Here is an 18,608-nt window from a genome sequence, read left to right on the forward strand (position 1 = left end):
TTCCTAAAAAACTTGGCAAAAAAAGGTGACTTGAGTGCAGGTGTTCTGATGAAATATTAAAGGTGCTCAGGTATATGGTGACCGTTCAGTGCTCCCCGCACCCCTTGGACCGCACTCACCAGAACTATGTACCCCTGCAGGGGTATCAGGCCTTGTCTATAATCCTGGATCTTCTCCACTGACCATCAAAGTGGTTGGGTGGTCCGATTATCTACCCGAATCTTGTGAACCAGGTTCCTTGATGTTAGGGTCCGAAGGTGTATCGATATATGGGGGAAGAAGGCTCACATAGAGTAGTACTGCTAAGTTTTAAAATACTTTATTGTATATAAAAATTAGGTACTCACAAAGGGAATAGAGGGTAATGGCATAGAAAGCAATAATAGCGCACTTCCGGGACGCCGTGCGTTCCACAGGGCGGATGTGCGTTCCACTTAGGCGGATGTGACGCGATGACGCTCTACGTACGTTTCGTCGTGATGACGTCTTCAGGAGTGGCCTCAGGATTGCCCCACCAGCTGGTAAGTAAGCCGGGGTCCAGTAGCAGATAAAGAAGGTAGGGATCAAGCGGAAGTATAGCCAGTAAACAAGCCATAAGGTCGGTAACAAATGGTTGAAGGTTGGGCTCAAGCAAAAGCATTGTCAAGGTACAAGCCAAAGGTTTGTAACTAGTGGTAGCGAGGATACAGAATGGCAGCAGAAGATACAAGAGCGAGATATTGGCTGTATAGAGCACAATAATCTGGAAAACAGAAAGTGCAAAGGCATCCCGGCTTCTGGGCGGAGTCGGGGCGGGTATAGCACTGCTGCGTGCCGAGAGGCGTGATGTCTTGCACCATCAGGAAACCACGCCCTACATGTTTCGTCACATATGATGTCGTCTGGGGGTTAGTCCTGACATGTAGGGCGTGGTTTCCTGATGGGGCAAGACATCACGCCTCTTGGCTCTCGGCATGCAGTGGTGCTATACCTGCCCCCTCTCCGCCCAGAAGCCAGGAGTTCCTGGATAAGTGACCCTGCAGGAACGCCGCAGCTAGCATCTAATGCTGCTAGTTTATATGCTGGCTTTGATCTTTTAACCGCTTGCCGACTGCTCACAGTATGATTACTGCGGCAGTCAGCCCCTCACAGGCAGAGTGACGTAGGTCTACGTCGCTCGCCTGTGAGGCTCTGGGGAGCGAGCGCGCGCCCGCGGAGGCGCGCTCCCGCGCGGTCACGGACCCCCCCGCGCGTGTGACCAGCGGACCCGATGTCCGCCGGTCACTCGGCGATCGGCGGGGGAGAGGGAGAATGTCAGGCAGCTTGTGTAAACAAGCCACCTGTCATTCTCCTCGCTGTAAAAACACTGATCACATGGATCCACTATGTAGATCCGTTGATCAGTGTCCTTACAGCTCAAGCCACAGCCAATCACAGTAGAAAGCACGCCCCTAGGGACACACACAGCCCCTCCCTCCCAAATAAAGTTAACCCCTTCACTACCAGTGTATTTTTACAGTAACAGTGCATATATATAGCACTGATTACTGTAGAAATGTCACTGGTAACCCCAAAAGTGTCAAAAATGTCAGTCAAGGGTCCGATCTGTCCGCCCCAATGTTGCAGTACCGCAAAAAAAAAAATCGCAGATCGCCGCCATTACACGTTAAAAAAAAAAACACTAAAAATGACAGAAATCTTGCCCTTTGTTAGTAAACGCGATAACTTTTGCGCAAACCAATCAAAATACGCTTTTTGCGATTTTTTTTACCAAACATAGGTAGCATAAAACAAATTGGCCGAAAATTTTAAAAAATTTTGATTTTTACATTTTTTTTTTGGGGAATTTCATATAAAAAAATGTGAAAAATATTGTTATTTTTGCAAAATGTACGCTCTTTTTTTGTTTATAGCGCAAAAAGTAAAAATCGCACGGGTGATCAAATACCACCAAAAGAAAGCTCTGTTTGTGGGAAAAAAAGGACGCCAAATTCGTTTAGATACAGCGTCGCACGACCGCGCAATTGTCTGTTAAAGTCACGCAGTGCCGAATCGCAAAATACCCCCTGGTCGTTTAGCAGGAAAATCCTCCGGGGCTTAAATGGTTAAAATGTGTGCGTTCATTTTACTTTTCTTTGCTTTGCACTATGGGAGCATTTCTGTTTTATTTCCCAAACACACGGAGGAGAATGTAAATTGAGGAGTCGTTGCTCTATATGTTTGATTGTGCTTTCGGTCTCTACTGAGATTTCCAGTCTTGGACACAGTATCTAGCCTTGGATCATCTAATCACTGTAGTGATGCTCTTGACCACTTATAATCTGGTGGTTATTGGGATTCGGTAAGGAGATAAAGCAATTACATTGGGTGCGTTTCTCCCTCCTTTGAGACTCCTTAAAGAGGAAGTAAACCCTCCTCTGCAACTTGTTCCTATAGGTAAGCCTATATTAAGGCTTACCTATAGGTACTGTAAATATCTCCTAAACTTGTACCATTTAGGAGATATTTACTTTGCATGCAGCCAGTGACATCACTGGCGCATGCGCTCTGAAGGAACGGCCGCTCGCGCCGTTCCTTCAGAGCCCCGTGCCGTTACCGTCGGCTCCCGCGCACATGCGCGGGAGTGACGTCATCGCGGCTCCAGCCAATCAGATGGCCGGATGCCGCAAACCCGGAAGAAGGGCGACACAACATGTCACCCATGAGAGAGGTGAGCGGTCGGCACTTTGGGGCTTCGTTCTTAGGTAAGTATTTCATAATGAGCTAATATGCGATGCATATTAGCTCAATATATGTTTTTCTTTTAGGTGTTCGTTTTTTTTGTTTTTTTTTTTTTTATTTCGGAGGTTTACAACCTCTTTAACACACCTCTACCTGTGTGCAATTTCTTTCTGGGAACCGGTGTCATCTGCTATTCCCTCTTGACTTTATATGCTGCATATGGACTTTTTATGTGGTTATAATTTTATTTGTAATTAATTTTCCGTGATTAGCGCTGCACTACTCTGTGTGGATTTGATTACTATTTTGGAAAGGTGTACTATTGTTCCAAGTCCTAGCACCTTTTCCTAATAGCGCAGTGTTTATTTTGTTTATTTGTAATTCCTGATAGTACCACTCATTTATTATTGGGTGCAGATTACCTGAATATCACCAGGATAAAGGAAGCGATGACCAGCGCTGAGAAGGACAGTGAGTACCCAATAGTATAGATGATGGACAGAGAGGACAACTCTTCCTCCGGCTTCACCTGGGAGCACAAGATAAAAAGTCAGTCCTTAATTCTCTTTGTACGACACCCATCAAAATTCACAGCAAAAAATGTACCCTTTAGGCTGGCATCTCACATCCGCACTGCAGATATGCACAGTAATGCACAACTCTTGGTGCACTGCAGATGCTTCCAACAAGTCCTCATTTTTTATTGGAAACCCCCTTAACCTCCCTGGCGGTATGATTCTTTCGGATTTTAGGTGCTGAAAGCGGTACCATTATTTTGCATGTAATTCTTGAGAATGAGCAGCCCAAACCAACTATTTACATATGATTTTTTTTTACTGTGCGTTCTTCTTTATAACATCTCGGGTATGATAAAGTTTGAAACACAAAATCATAAATTATAATATGATAAAAAACTATAAATAAGTTAAAGTATGTATACACATATATATATATATATATATATATACTGTATATATATATATTTTTTTCATAAATCAGCCAAAACTGACAGCAGCCGGTAAATACATGTCTAATACATATAGGGTCCATTCACACATCTGTAAAATGGGTCCGCATCCATTCCACAATTTGGGGGAACCTTTACAGACCCATTGACTTTCAATTCCAGTCTGAAAAATTAGGCATTCACAGGATACAGATGTGTTGGCAATTCCAGGCCCCAAAAATTAGCCCACATGGATTTACATGCTACAGCTAAGAACATTGTATTCTGTGGCTGAAGGTACATTAGGCATACACAGGATAAATAAGTAAGTGTCGGCCATAAAAGGCCCCAAAAATTAGCTCACATGGGTTTAACTGACAGCTAAGAACGTAGTATTTAATGGCTGGAGGTACATTAGGCATTCACAGGATAAAGAAGTAAGTGTCGGCCAGTATAGGCCCCAAAAATTAGCCCACATGGGTTTACCTGACAGCTAAGAACGTAGTATTTGGTGGCTGGAGGTACATTAGGCATTCACACAGTATACAGAAGTAAGTGTCGGCCTGTATAGGCCGCAAAAATTAGTCCACATGGGTTTAACTGACAGCAAAGAATGTAGTATTTGATGGCTAGAGGTACATTAGGCATTCACAGTATACAGAAGTGTCGGCATGTATAGACCCCAAAAATTAGCCCACATGGGTTTAACTAACAGCAAAGAATGTAGTGTATTTGATGGCTGGAGGTACATTAGGCATTCACAGGATACAGAAGTAAGTTTCGGCCTGTATAGGCTCCAAAAATTAGCTCACATGGGTTTAACTGACAGCAAAGAACATAGTATTTGGTGGCTGGAGGTACATTAGGCATTCACACAGTATACAGAAGTAAGTGTCGGCCTGTATAGACCTCAAAAATTAGCCCACATGGGTTTAACTAACAGCAAAGAACGTAGTGTATTTGATGGCTGGAGGTACATTAGGCATTCACAGGATACAGAAGTGAGTGTCGGCCAGTATAGGCCCCAATAATTAGCCCACATGGGTTTACCTGACAGCTAAGAACATAGTATTTGGTGGCTGGAGGTACATTAGGCATTCGCACAGTATACATAAGTAAGTGTCGGCCTGTATAGGCCGCAAAAATTAGCCCACATGGGTTTAACTGACAGCAAAGAACGTAGTATTTGATGGCTAGAGGTACATTAGGCATTCACAGTATACAGAACTAAGTGTCGGCCTGTATAGGCCCCAAAAATTAGCCCACATGGGTTTAACTGACAGCAAAGAAGGTAGTTTATTTGATGGCTGGAGGTACATTAGGCATTCACAGGATACAGAAGTAAGTGTCGGCCTGTATAAGCTCCAAAAATTAGCTCACATGGGTTTAACTGACAGCAAAGAACGTAGTGTATTTGATGGCTGGAGGTACATTAGGCATTCACAGGATACAGAAGTAAGTGTCGGCCTGCATAGGCCCCAAAAATTAGCCCACATGGGTTTACCTGACAGCTAAGAACGTAGTATTTGGTGGCTGGAGGTACATTAGGCATTCACAGAAAAAATAATTGTCGGTCCTGAAAGGCCCCATAAATAGCCATTGAATGGACATGAAATGCCTTTTATGCCGCTGTATGTAGCGAAGCCAAGGACCAGGAATTGCTGTGGGTGGATGGCGGTCTGGCGGATATTTGTGGCCTGGCATGAGGAATTTCAATGAAACATGGTCTACTGGTCACATGTGTTGAATTCCTCAGAGATCCATGCCTCATTCATTTTTATAAATGTGAGGTAGTCTACATTGTCATGAGCTAGGCGAGTGCGCTTATCGGTCACGACTCATGATCCCCCCTACTGCACTGAACGTTCTTTCGGACAGGACACTGGACAGGGGGCAAGCCAACATTTCCATTGCAAATTGTGCTAGCTCTGGCCAGAGGTCAAGCCTGCCCACCCAGTAGTCCAGGGGTTCATCACTCCTCAGAGCGTCCACATCGGCCAATAACCCGATGTATTCAGACACCTGTCGGTCTAGGCATTCCCTCATGCTGGATCCGGAGTACAGCTGTCGATGGTTCGGCTGAAAGAAGGATCTCATATCTGAAGTGACCAACATCTTCAAACCGCCCTCTTCTTGCAGGCGCTGTTGGATTGCTTCCAGCAACTGTCTCTCTGTGACTGGAAATTCCTCTGCCAGCGCACGGAAAAGCAGAATGCAGCATTTCACGCAGCAAGGACTGGAAGCCCTGCATTCTGACCGCCCTCTGTGATTGTGGTAACATTTCCACCATTTTCTGTTTGTAACGGGGGTCTAAGTGCATTGCCACCCAGTACTGGTCCTTGGCCTCTATGCGTTTTACACGGGGGTCCCCCTTAAAACGCTGGAGCATGAAGGCCCCCCTTCGCACTAAACTGGAAGCGGTGTAGTGGCCTGCTTCCAGCTCATCATCCAGGATAATGTCATCCTCGTTCTCCTCCGCCCATACATGGATAACACCAGGGATCCCAGAAAGGTTTAAAGCATGCTCTTCTTGCTCCTCCTCATCCCCCCAGCACCATCCTCCGACTCCTCTTCAGACTCCTGCTGTTGACTTGTCTCAGATGGAGTAGCACCCTGTGGGAATTCATCCAACATTGCGACTTCCTCATCTTCCTGCTCCTGCTCCTCGATGGCTTGATCAATGACACGATGCAATGCACGCTTCAGAAAGAAGGCGTAAGGTATGATGTCACTTATGGTGCCCTGGCCGTGACTGACCAGTTTGGTGATCTCATCGAATGGCCACAGAAGTCTGCTTGTGTCCCGCATGAGCAGCCACTGGCGAGGTGAAAAAAACCCAAGCTCCCCAGAACCTGTCCTGCTGCAGAGTTCGAACAGGTAGTCGTTAACTGCACGTTTCTGCATAAGCAACCTATCAAGCATATGCAATGTTGAGTTCCATCGCGTCGGGCAGTCACAAATAAGACGCCTGACGGGCAGGTTGTTTCGCCGTTGAATCTCAGCAAGGCGAGCCATGGCTGTGTAAGATCTTCGGAAATGGGCCGAGATTTTCCTGGCCTGCCGCAAGACGTCCTGGACCCCAGGGTATTTGCCAACGAATCGCTGCACCACCAAGTTCAGGACATGTGCCATGCATGGTACGTGTGTTATTTTGCCCTGTTTCAGTGCGCTCAGCAGATTGGCACCGTTGTCGCACACCACTTTACCAACTGTCAAATTCAGCGGTGTCAGACACTGATCTGCCTGTGAACGCAAAGCTGAAAGGAGTGCAGGAGCAGTGTTGCTCTTGGCTTCCAGGCACAACAGACGCAGCACAACATGGCAACGTCTCACCTGGCATGTGGAATAGGTTCTGGGGATCTTGGGCGGCACAGTGGAAGAGACAGTAGCAGCGGAAGAGGAGGAGTCAGCCGAGGAGGAGAGGGAGGATGGAGGAGGAGGAGGAGAAGAAGAGGCAGGCCTGCTTGCAATCCGTGGCGATACAACGAAATCTACACGGGTGCCACGGGTTACATGCTTGACGGCCGTCAGAAGGTTCACCCAGTGGGCAGTAAAAGTTATATATCTTCTCTCCCCTTGTTTGCTAGACCATGTGTCTGTGGTCAGATGTATCTTGGCGCCAACACTGTGTGCCAGAGATATATTCACTTGCCGCTGAACATGTCCATACAGCTCTGGAATGCCTCTGTGAGAAATATTACCTGCCTGGGACCTTCCATTGTGGTGTTCCAATGGCCACAAATTTACGAAAGGCCTCTGAGTCCACCAGTTGATATGGCAGTAGTTGGCGGGCTATCAGTTCCGACAAGCCAGCAGTCAAACGTTGGGCAAGAGGGTTATCCGGCGTCATCATTTTTTTCCGCTCCAACATTTGGACCACAGAAGCCTGCCTTTTTCCAGAACAACGTGACGATGGCATCATGGAATTTGGAGTGGGGGGCAAATGTGAGGAGACAGGAGAAGGAGAAGGGGCTGGACGGTGAGAGCCTGGAGTGTGGCTTTTCCAATAAAGATGTTCAAATGATAAAATAAAAAGTTCTAGTAAAAGTCCACCATCCATATATCCCTACTTTTAAGTGCAGAGGAGGGGTTTGGGTTTTTTTTTTAGACCCCCAAATCCCTCCACAAGAGTACCTGCCAAAAAAAAAAATAATAATTTTTAATGTACGAAAAAAATCGGCCAATAACGATACGCGATGACCAAAATATCGGTATCAGCAAGAAAAAAACTATATCGGTCGGTCACTAGTTACCACAGTAGATGACTCTACCACAGCATAGGATATTTCTCAATGGGTCTTTAGCCAAATTAGACCTGAAGAAATGTCACTAAACATATTTGGAAAGCTGGCTTCTCTGGGGCTGTTCTCTGTAGACAGATGTCCGCTGGAAGCAATCCAACTTCAGAGCCTGAACATTGACATTCTTTGCTCAGCCGGTCCTCCTACCATGATGAAGTGCTAGCGGCAGATGAAATTGTGGAGAAGCTGATGTCTCATAGAACTCGGGGGATCTGAATTTATCCCAGCAGCTGTGCAGAGCCATAGAAAGACCCAGGACAGAACTAGCAGCACATAATGAAATGTACCGGACAATATAAGAGGATGATTCAATTTACCGCTGTGTGTAATTATCTGATAAATATACCTGAGCGACATTTTTACACGCACGCTAAACTGTCCTCCATGACTCATCCTTCAGCTGCTCGGAGAAGGGACAGCCGATAATACAGCATGATTCCAACATTACCGATTACTTTGAACGTTTACGGGAATAGTTCAAGAATAAAACAGGATGAGAGATCAGATGAAGTGGAGTGATATTGCCAGGATTTAATATTACTGAGATAATAAAACCAACCTAGGTATTAAACACCTGCTTGCCATTCATAAGGTTACATAGTAGGACAGGTTGGATAAGGACAAACCTCTGTCAAGTTTAGAATCTCATGGATTCCAGTAGTTTTGTTCCAGAGAAGGGGAAACATGCCCAACCAGGACAACAATGGCAGAACAGCCTCCCTGAACCACACGTGGTTGGAGCAATTCCCAGGTTGAGGATATTCCCTGAAAGTGTTACTAAACCCAAGAGCCTGCATTCACTATTTCTGGTCTCCCCAGGACTCTGCATTCACTATTTCTGGTCTCCCCAGGACTCTGCATTCACTATATCTGGTCTCCCCAGGACTCTGCATTCACTATATCTGATCTCCCCAGGACTCTGCATTCACTATATCTGGTCTCCCCAGGGCTCTGCATTCACTATATCTGGTCTACCCTGGATCCTGCATTCACTATATCTGGTCTCCCCAGGAGCCTGCATTCACTATATCTGGTCTCCCCAGGACTCTGCATTCGCTATATCTGGTCTCCCTAGGAACCTACATTCACGATATCTGGTCTCCCTATCTGGTCTCCCTAGGAGTCTGCATTCACTATATCTGGTCTCCCCAGGACTCTGCATTCACTATATCTGGTCTCTCCAAGAGCCTGCAGTCACTGGTCTTCCCAGAAACCTGCATTCACTATATCTGGTCTTCCCAGGACTCTGCATTCAATATATCTGGTCTTCCCAGGACTCTGCATTCAATATATCTGGTCTTCCCAGGACTCTGCATTCAATATATCTGGTCTTCCCAGGACTCTGCATTCACTATATCTGGTCTCTCCAAGAGCCTGCAGTCACTGGTCTTCCCAGAAACCTGCATTCACTATATCTGGTCTTCCCAGGACTCTGCATTCAATATATCTGGTCTTCCCAGGACTCTGCATTCAATATATCTGGTCTTCCCAGGACTCTGCATTCAATATATCTGGTCTTCCCAGGACTCTGCATTCAATATATCTGGTCTTCCCAGGACTCTGCATTCAATATATCTGGTCTTCCCAGGACTCTGCATTCACTGTATCTGGTCTCCCCAGGACTCTGCATTCACTATAGCTGGTCTCCCTAGGACTCTGCATTCACTATATCTGGTCTCCCCAGGACTCTGCATTCACTATATCTGGTCTCCCCAGGACTCTGCATTCACTATATCTGGTCTCCCCAGGACTCTGCATTCACTATATCTGTCTACCCAGGAGCCTGCATTCACTATATCTGATCTCCCCAGGAGCCTGTATTCTGTGGCACAGACATGCCTAAATAATGTGGCGGGTGGTTTACGGTCCTAGAGGCTGCTCACCAGCAACCATGGGGCCCTACTAGTAGTAGAATCAAGCTGGCTACTCAGTGTCATTCATAAAATGTATTTCCATATGTAGCCAATAAGGAATTATTGATCCTTATCAAGGATATGTAGCCAATCTGGATCGACTGCGGGTATAGGATTGTGTATATGGGATTGTATGGTTGGGTTTTCAATACTGTTTTTTTTTTTTTTGGTTGAACCGGATGGACTTGTGTCTTTTTTCAACCTGACTAACTATGTAACTATGAATTGCAACTGTAACAGTGTGTTACAGTTGTATTTCTATATAAAGCCAATAAAGAATTGCATTTTATAGAAGACACAGAGTAGCTGGCTTGATTCATAGCCAGAGCAACAGTTCCAAGCCAAAAGAAACTGAATTTTCAGTTGGAGTGGTTATTTCTCCTTCTTATTTGGCACTACTGGACCCTCAAGGGAGTTTTACAAAAGTCTTCGGAAGAATTTATTTTGCAATGGCCAACGCATTTCAGGGGGCTCAACCCTCCCTCTTCTTTGCCTTCCCAGGCCATCACTGACCCACCACCGAACCGGTCATGTTGAACGATGTTACAGGCTGCATAATGTTCTCCATGGCTCCTTCAGACCCTGGGTGAACCTGCTCTCATCTGTGAAAAGCACAGGGTGCCAGTGGTGGATCTGCCAATTCTGGTGTTCAATGGCAAATGCCAATCGAGCTCCACGGTGCCGGGCAGTGAGCACAGCGCCCACTAGAGGACGTCGGTCCCTTAGGCCACCCTTATGAAGTCTGTTTCTGATTGTTTGGTCAGAGACATTCACACCAGTGGCCTGCTGGAGGTCATTTTGTAGGGCTCTGGCAGGGCTAATCCTGTTCCTCCTTGCACAAAGGAGCAGATACCGGTCCTGCTGATGGGTTAAGGACCTTCTATGGCCCTGTCCAGCTCTCCTAGAGTAACTGCCTGTCTCCTGGAATCTCCACAATCTTCTTGAGACTGTGCTGGGAGACACAGCAAACCTTCTGCCAATGGCATGTATTGATGTGCCATCCTGGAGGAGTTGGATTGCCTGTGCAACCTCTATAGAGTCCAGGTATCTCCTCATGCTACCAGTAGTGACACTGACCCCAGCCAAATGCAAAACTAGTGAAAAACAGTCAGAAAAGATGAGTAGGGGAAAAAAAATGTCAGAGGTCTCCACCTGTAAAACCATTCCTGTTTTTTGGAGGTTGCCTTATGGTTGCCCATCTAGTGCACCTATTAATTTTATTAACACCAAAGCAGCTGTAACTGATTAACAACCTCCGGTGCTACTTAACTGACCAGATCAATATCCTTGGAGTTTATTTGGCTGGATGCTATACTCTGATTAAAGAATATTCCTTTTTTTGAGCAGTGTAGTATATTAAGGTCAAATATTTGGACACAGTGAATACATAGCATTGTCCCTTGCTTAGTATGGATAAGAATGTCACATTACACTAATTGTATGCAGTTACCTTCAGAGACCGGTCTTCACATTCTGACAGGTTCCTCCAGGGGGAGCTAGAGTTCTCCTTGGAATCTCTGACCATCCAGGTGCCCTCCAGGGTACAATACCGGAATACCTTCCCCTGTATCACTGCCAAGAGACAAGCAGACAAACCTTCATCACAAGAATTCTTCACATATCACGTTACAATTGGTGACTGTGGTTAGTGCCGACACGCGGGTCCCGGGAGTAGTGACCGCCCACATGCTGCATTATTTAACCACTTCAGCTCCGGAAGGTTTGACCCCCTTAATGACCAGGCCATTTTTTGTGATTCGGCACTGCGTTACTTTAATGAAAAATTGTGCGGTCGTGCGATGCTGTACCCAAATAAAATTTATGTCCTTTTTTCCCCACAAATAGAGCTTTCTTTTGGTGGTATTTCATAATCTGTGCGGTTTTTCAATTTTGCGCTATATTTTTCTGCTAAAAAACATTCCCATTAAAAAAATGTAAAAAATCTATTTTTTTTTATCAGTTTAGGCCAATTTGTATTCTGCTACATATTTTTGGTTAAAAAAAAAAGAAAAATCCCAAAAGGCGTATTTTCCTCACGGCACTTCCGGCTTCCACCGGCAGCTACTGCGGGCGCAAAGTGAGATGTTCCAGAATAAAGAGAGGGGGAAGGGGGTGGTAAATATGTCATTTACTGGCCCCTTCCTTTCCTGAATGAACACAGTGAGGGATGAGTACCAATCACTCCTGTGTACATTCATCACTGAAGCATAGTAAACTGTGTTTACTATGCTTCAGTTTGTGAATGAGCAGGAAGCCTCAGTGTTTCCTATTCATTTCCTGTTCATTTATCTGTTCTGCTGAGGCTGAAAATAAAAAATCTATTTCCTCAGTCACTTTCGGCTGGGAAGTGGTGGGGCCCTGTCAAGTAGGCTGTATGAAGCCCCGTTATTTCTAACAGCAGCCCTGGCTGTCAGCATGAAAGAGCCGGAGCGCGGAAGGCAGGCGGGGCAATGAGTGTGTACCGCTGTCAGAGAGGATCCAATGAGGCAGAGGAAGGCGGAGCGGTGGGCAGATTCCCATGTTTGCAGAAAGGAGGCGGGGGGAACCTACCAGTGGTGTATTTAGGTCTTGTGCTGCCCTAGGCCTGACTAAACGTGTGCATCCCCTAATTTAAATATGACCCACCCCTTCCTGCAAAGGCCACACCCCTTCCTGTTTATGACCCACCCTGTCATCTGTAAACCACAGACCATAACCACAGTCTATCATTGCCCATCAGCATAGCTTCATCAGTTCCCATACGTTCAGCCTTATCAGTGCCGCCTGTTTACTGCCCGTCAATGCAGCATATAAGTGTGGCCCCATCAGTGGCCACCAGTGCAGCCTTATCAGTGTCCATTAGTACAGCCTTATGTCACAGGTTTAGTATGATTACCCTTTTAAGATATTTGGACTTGTGTTTGCTGCCACTAATTGTAACTATAGGATTATTTCACTTATTTGTATAATAAATAGGAAGTCCATAGTCATTATACAAAGACACCAAAATATTTTTTTTGCTGCCCCCCTGCAAAGTGCCGCCCTAGGCCTAGGCCTTGTTGGCCTAGGCCAGGATACAGCACTGGAACCTACTGTCAGGCAGCATGGAGGTGTGCGCTGGCTGTGCATGCTGAAGTCAGGCCAGCGGAAGAGAAGGTTGGGATGGAGGAGGTCAGGATGGAGGAAGTCGGGAGGGAGGAGGTCGGGTTGGAGGAGGTCGGGATGGAGGAGGTCAGGAGGGAGGAGGTCGGGTTGGAGGAGGTCAGGATGGAGGAGGTCAGGAGGGAGGAGGTTGGGATGGAGGAAGTCGGGATGGAGGAGGTCAGGAGGGAGGCGGTCGGGATGGAGGAGGTCGGGGTGGAGGAGGTCAGAATGGAGGAAGTTGGGATGGAGGAGGTCGGGATGGAGGAGGTCAGTAGGGAGGAGTCCGGGTTGGAGGAGGTCAGATGGAGGAGGTCGGGATGGAGGAGGTCAGGATGGAGGAGTCCGGGTTGGAGGAGGTCAGATGGAGGAGGTCGGGATGGAGGAGGTCAGGATGGAGGAAGTCGGGATGGAGGAGGTCGGGATGGAGGAGGTCAGTAGGGAGGAGTCCGGGTTGGAGGAGGTCAGATGGAGGAGGTCGGGATGGAGGAGGTCAGGATGGAGGAAGTCGGGAGGGAGGAGGTCGGGATGGAGAAAGTCGGGAGGAGTTCGGGAGGGAGGAGGTCGGGTTGGAGGAGGTCGGGGTGGAGGAGGTTGGGATGGAGGAGGTCGGGATGGAGGAGGTCGGGATGGAGGAAGTCGGGATGGAGGATGTCGGGATGGAGGCGGTCGGGAGGTAGGAAGTCGGGATGGAGGAGGTCGGGAGGGAGGAGGGTGGAGGTCAGGATGGAGCCGGCTTCCAGCTCTTTGCAGCTTCTGCTGCCGCTACCAATGATTCGGATGAGATCTTGTCATGGATGCCCCAATGACAGCTAACCCACCCTGGTTGGTGCAGATTCCTCCACTGACATCATCTGGAGGAGGAGCCACAGGACTAGGAGGAACTGTGGGACCGGTAAAATCTGAGGGGTTGGTAAACCCAACTATAGATGGGCTCGACAGAGAGCTCTGTCAGAGTGACCATCGGGTTCTTGGTCACCTCCCTGACTAAGTCCCTTCTCCCCCCGATCGCTCAGTTTGGCCTGGCGGCCCGCTCTAGGAGTCCTGGTGGTTCCAAACTTCTTCCATTTATGGATGATGGAGGCCACTGTGCTCATTGGGATCTTCAATGATGCAGAAATGTTTCTGTACCATTCCCCAGATCCCCTTATATAGACAGGTGTGTGCTTTTCCAAATCAACAGGTGACCTTCAATCAAGTTGTAGAAACATCTCAAGGATGATCAGTGGAATCAGGATGCACCTGAGCTCAATTTTGAATGTCATGGCAAAGGCTGTCAATACTTATGTACATGATTTTCTCATTTTTAATTTTTATTAAATTCGCAAAGGTGTCAAAGTTCTTTCACTTTGTCATTATGGGGGATTGTTTGTAGGATTTTGAGCAAAACAATTCATTTAATTATTTTTGGAATAAGGCTGTAACATACCAAAATGTGGAAAAGTAAATAAAAACACGACTAAATTTGTTGTAATCGGAAAAATAAATATATAAAAAACAATTATGCTTATATAACTGATTTAATAAAAAAAGACCAAAAGATTAAATTATGCAAGTAGATTTTTTTTTCAATTAGAATGGACACAATAGTTGTAATTACATAAAGCATTGGGAGTAGATAAAAATCAATGAAGAATTGAAACCCGATTAAATTCATGTTCAATTACATAGTACATCTATTAAAGTATAATTAGCTACCAAACGGTTTTATAACACATTGAAATCTAACTAATAAAATTAAAATATGAAATAGTAAATGATGAAACTCTGACTGTTAAATATGAAACGCTATGCGTGCTTCATCATTTATTAGCAGTTATTTCTTTCATTATTCAGTAGTTCATATTTCACTTGAAAGGTTAGATTTCAATGTGTTATAAAGTAGTTTGGTTGCTAATTACATTTTAATGAATGTATTATGTCATTTAACATTAATTTTATCAAGTGTCTATTTTTTTTTTTTTTATTTCAATGTCACCTACTTCCAATGTTTTACTGTTAAAACCATCCCATCCATTGTACTAAAAAAAAAAAAAATCTGCTTTCATTAGGTATGATATTTGGGTCTCCATTTTACAATTAGTTACAGTTTAATAATTTTTTAATTTTCTGATTACAATCTTGATTTTTTATTTTTGTTTTTTTTATAACTAAAATGTTAAACTTCAATTGTATTTTTTAACTACTTTTGTTGCTTATATATGAATTGATGAATATCAATATGAGTTGACCAATACAAAAAAATAAAATTATTTTATTATTATTTTTATGATTATACAAGATTTATATAGCACCTAGGGATGCACCGAAATGAAATTCTTGGCCGAAGCCGAAGCCGAATAATAATGAAATGCTTGGCCGAAGGCCGAAGGCCGAATACCGAACGCGGTGTTTCGCATTTTTTCCATTTATTTTGCCAATTTTTAGGGGGCACGCTGATGGGCACATTTTATGTTAGGGGGCACGCTGATGGGCACATTTTATGTTAGGGGGCACTCTGATGGGCAAAACAAAACATTTAAATCAGCGTTGCTCTTAACATAAAATATTCCCATTAGCGTGCCCCTTAAAATAAAATATGCCCATCACAGTGCCCCTTAACATAAAATATGCTCAACAGAGTGCCCCTTAACATAAAATATGCTCATCAGCATGTCCCTTAGCATAAAATAAGGGGCACGCTGATGGCCACATTTTATGTCAAGGGAGCACTCTGTTGGGCACATTTTTTTTCTTTTTTTTTTTTTAAGGGGCACTTTATAGGGCACTCTAATGTAATGAGCATGGCAAGTGGCAACAACATATGGCAGTCTGCACACTAATGCTTGTACAGCTGCCAGCTACCGTATTCTCCCCCAAATGTGCTCAGCTCCACATCACATACCTGAACTGCAGCCAGAGCCAAAAGCCGCGAACAGGGGGGCGGGGCGTGGACCTAGTGTGAAGGAGCCGCAGTCAGGAGCAGGGGGCGGGACGCGCGCGTGACGTCACACCCCCTACTCGCAGCCGGACAGGACACCGGCGGCGTGTGAGAAGGGAGTCGCGAGCCGCAATGAGGAAGGTGAGCGGTCAGGGCGGAAGCTGACATTGTTCGGCTCAAAATTATTCGGCCTTTTGACTTATTCGGCCGAACGCCGAAAGTGCTATTTTCTCTATTTTCGGCTGAATAATGTTCGGCCGCCGAATATTCGGTGCATCCCTAATAGCACCAACAATCTGCACAGCTCTTTACAATATAAAGGGTGACAGGACAGTAACAATAAAAAATGGGGTGTGGGGGGGGGGGGGGTTAGGAGGTCCCTGTTCATGAGAGCTTGCAATCTAAAAACCTGATTCCCAAAAAGTTGGGACACTGTACAAATTGTGAATAAAAACAGAATGCAATGATGTGGAAGTTTCAAATTTCAATATTTTATTCAGAATACAACATAGATGACATATCAAATGTTTAAACTGAGAAAATGTATCATTTTAAGGGAAAAATATGTTGATTTTATATTTCATGGCATCAACACATCTCAAAAAAGTTGGGACAAGGCCATGTTTACCACTGAGTGGCCTCCCCTCTTCTTTTTATAACAGTCTGCAAACGTCTGGGGACTGAGGAGAAGTTGCTGAAGTTTAGGAATAGGAATGTTGTCCCATTCTTTTCTAATACAGGCTTCTAGTTGCTCAGCTGTCTTAGGTCTTCTTTGTCGCATCTTCCTCTTTATGATGCGCCAAATGTTTTCTATGGGTGAAAGGTCTGGACTGCAGGCTGGCCATTTCAGTACCCGGATCCTTCTTCTACGCAACCATGATGTTGTAATTGATGCAGTATGTGGTCTGGCATTGTCATGTTGGAAAATGCAAGGTCTTCCCTGAAAGAGACGACGTCTGGATGGGTCATATGTTTTTCTAGAACTTGGATATACCTTTCAGCATTGATGGTGCCTTTCCAGATGTGTAAGCTGCCCATGCCACACGCACTCATGCAACCCCATACCATCAGAGATGCAGTCTTCTGAACTGAGCGCTGATAACAACTTGGGTTGTCCTTGTCCTCTTTAGTCCGGATGACATGGCGTCCCAGTTTTCCAAAAAGAACTTCAAATTTTGATTCGTCTGACCACAGAACAGTTTTCCACTTTGCCACAGACCATTATAAATGAGCCTTGGCCCAGAGAAAACGCCTGCGCTTCTGGATCATGTTTAGATATGGCTTCTTTTTTGCCTTATCCAGTTTCAGATGGCAACGGTGGATTGTGTTCACCAACAATGTTTTCTGGAAGTATTCCTGAGCCCATGTTGTGATTTCCATTACAGTAGCATTCCTGTATGTGATGCAGTGCCGTATAAGGGCCCGAAGATCACCGCCATCCAGTATGGTTTTCCCGGCCTTGACCCTTACACACAGAGATTGTTCCAGATTCTCTGAATCTTTGGATGATATTATGCACTGTAGATGATGATAACTTCAAACTCTTTGCAATTTTTCTCTGAGAAACTTCTTTCTGATATTGCTCCACTATTTTTCGCCACAGCATTGGGGGAATTGGTGATCCTCTGCCCATCCTCCTTCTGAGAGACACTGCCACTCTGAGAGGCTCTTTTTATACCCAATCATGTTGCCAATTGACCTAATAAGTTGTAAATTGGTCCTCCAGCTGTTCCTTATATGTACATTTAACTTTTCTGGCTTCTTATTGCTACCTGTCCCAACTTTTTTGGAATGTGTAGCTCTCATGAAATCCAAAATGAGCCAATATTTGTCATGACATTTCAAAATGTCTCACTTTCAACATTTGATATGTTATCTATATTCTATTGTGAATAAAATATAAGATTATGAGATTTGTAAATTAGTCCATTCCTTTTTTACTCACAATTTGTACAGTGTCCCAACTTTTTTGGATTTGGGTTTGTAAAAAGTAGGTACAAAAGGCAATAATTTTGTGTGGATGAGTTCATGGTGAAAGTAAAACATCAGTTGTTAGGAGGAGGCGGAATAGACTTCCCTAAAGAGGTGAATTTTCAGGGATCACCTAAAGGCGAATAAAGTATGAGATAATCTGACATATTGGGGTAGGGGGTTCCAGAGGATGGGAGAAGCTTCATCCAGATTAAAGTAGGTGGTTCCAGAGGATGGGAGAGGTTCTGGACAGATTCGGTTAGGGAGTTCTAGAGGATGGGAGAGGCTCTGGACAGATGGGGGTAGGGAGCTCTAGAGGATGGGAGAGACTCAGGGCAGATTGGGTTAGGGAGTTCTAGAGGATGGGAGAGGCTCTGGACAGATTGGGGTAGGGGGTTCCAGAGGATAGGAAAGGCCCTGGACAGATTGGAATTGGGGGGTTCCAGGGGATGGGATAGGCTCAGGACTTATTGGAGTATGGGGTTCCAGAGGATTGGAGAGGCTCTGGACGGATTGGGATAGGAGGTTACAGAGGATGGGAGAGGCTCTGGACAGATTGGGATAGGAGGTTACAGAGGATGGGAGAGGCTCTGGACAAATTGGAGTATTGAGTTTCAGAGCATTGGAGAGGCTCTGGACAGATTGGGATAGGAGGTTACAGAGGATGGGAGAGGATGGGATGGAAGACAGATTGGGGTATTGGGTTCCGAGTACTGGAAAGGCTTTGGACAGATTGG

The 18,608-nt window shown here is 45.4% G+C and overlaps 1 protein-coding gene across 1 annotated transcript in view; it reads right to left on the reverse strand.

Annotated features, from left to right (window-relative positions):
* The window catches only part of GLP1R (glucagon like peptide 1 receptor), a 503,675-nt gene that overhangs the window by 154,725 nt on the left and 330,342 nt on the right, over positions 1-18,608 (reverse strand). The window contains exons 4-5 of the mRNA XM_082249311.1: positions 11,311-11,432; positions 3,123-3,229 (exon numbers count right to left, since the gene is read on the reverse strand). Coding sequence (XP_082105437.1) covers positions 3,123-3,229; positions 11,311-11,432 — 229 coding nt within the window. The remainder of the gene's footprint in view (positions 1-3,122; positions 3,230-11,310; positions 11,433-18,608) is intronic.

The sequence above is a fragment of the Pelophylax lessonae genome (assembly GCF_965119305.1).
Source record: "Pelophylax lessonae genome assembly, chromosome: 3".
Taxonomy (NCBI): domain Eukaryota; kingdom Metazoa; phylum Chordata; class Amphibia; order Anura; family Ranidae; genus Pelophylax; species Pelophylax lessonae.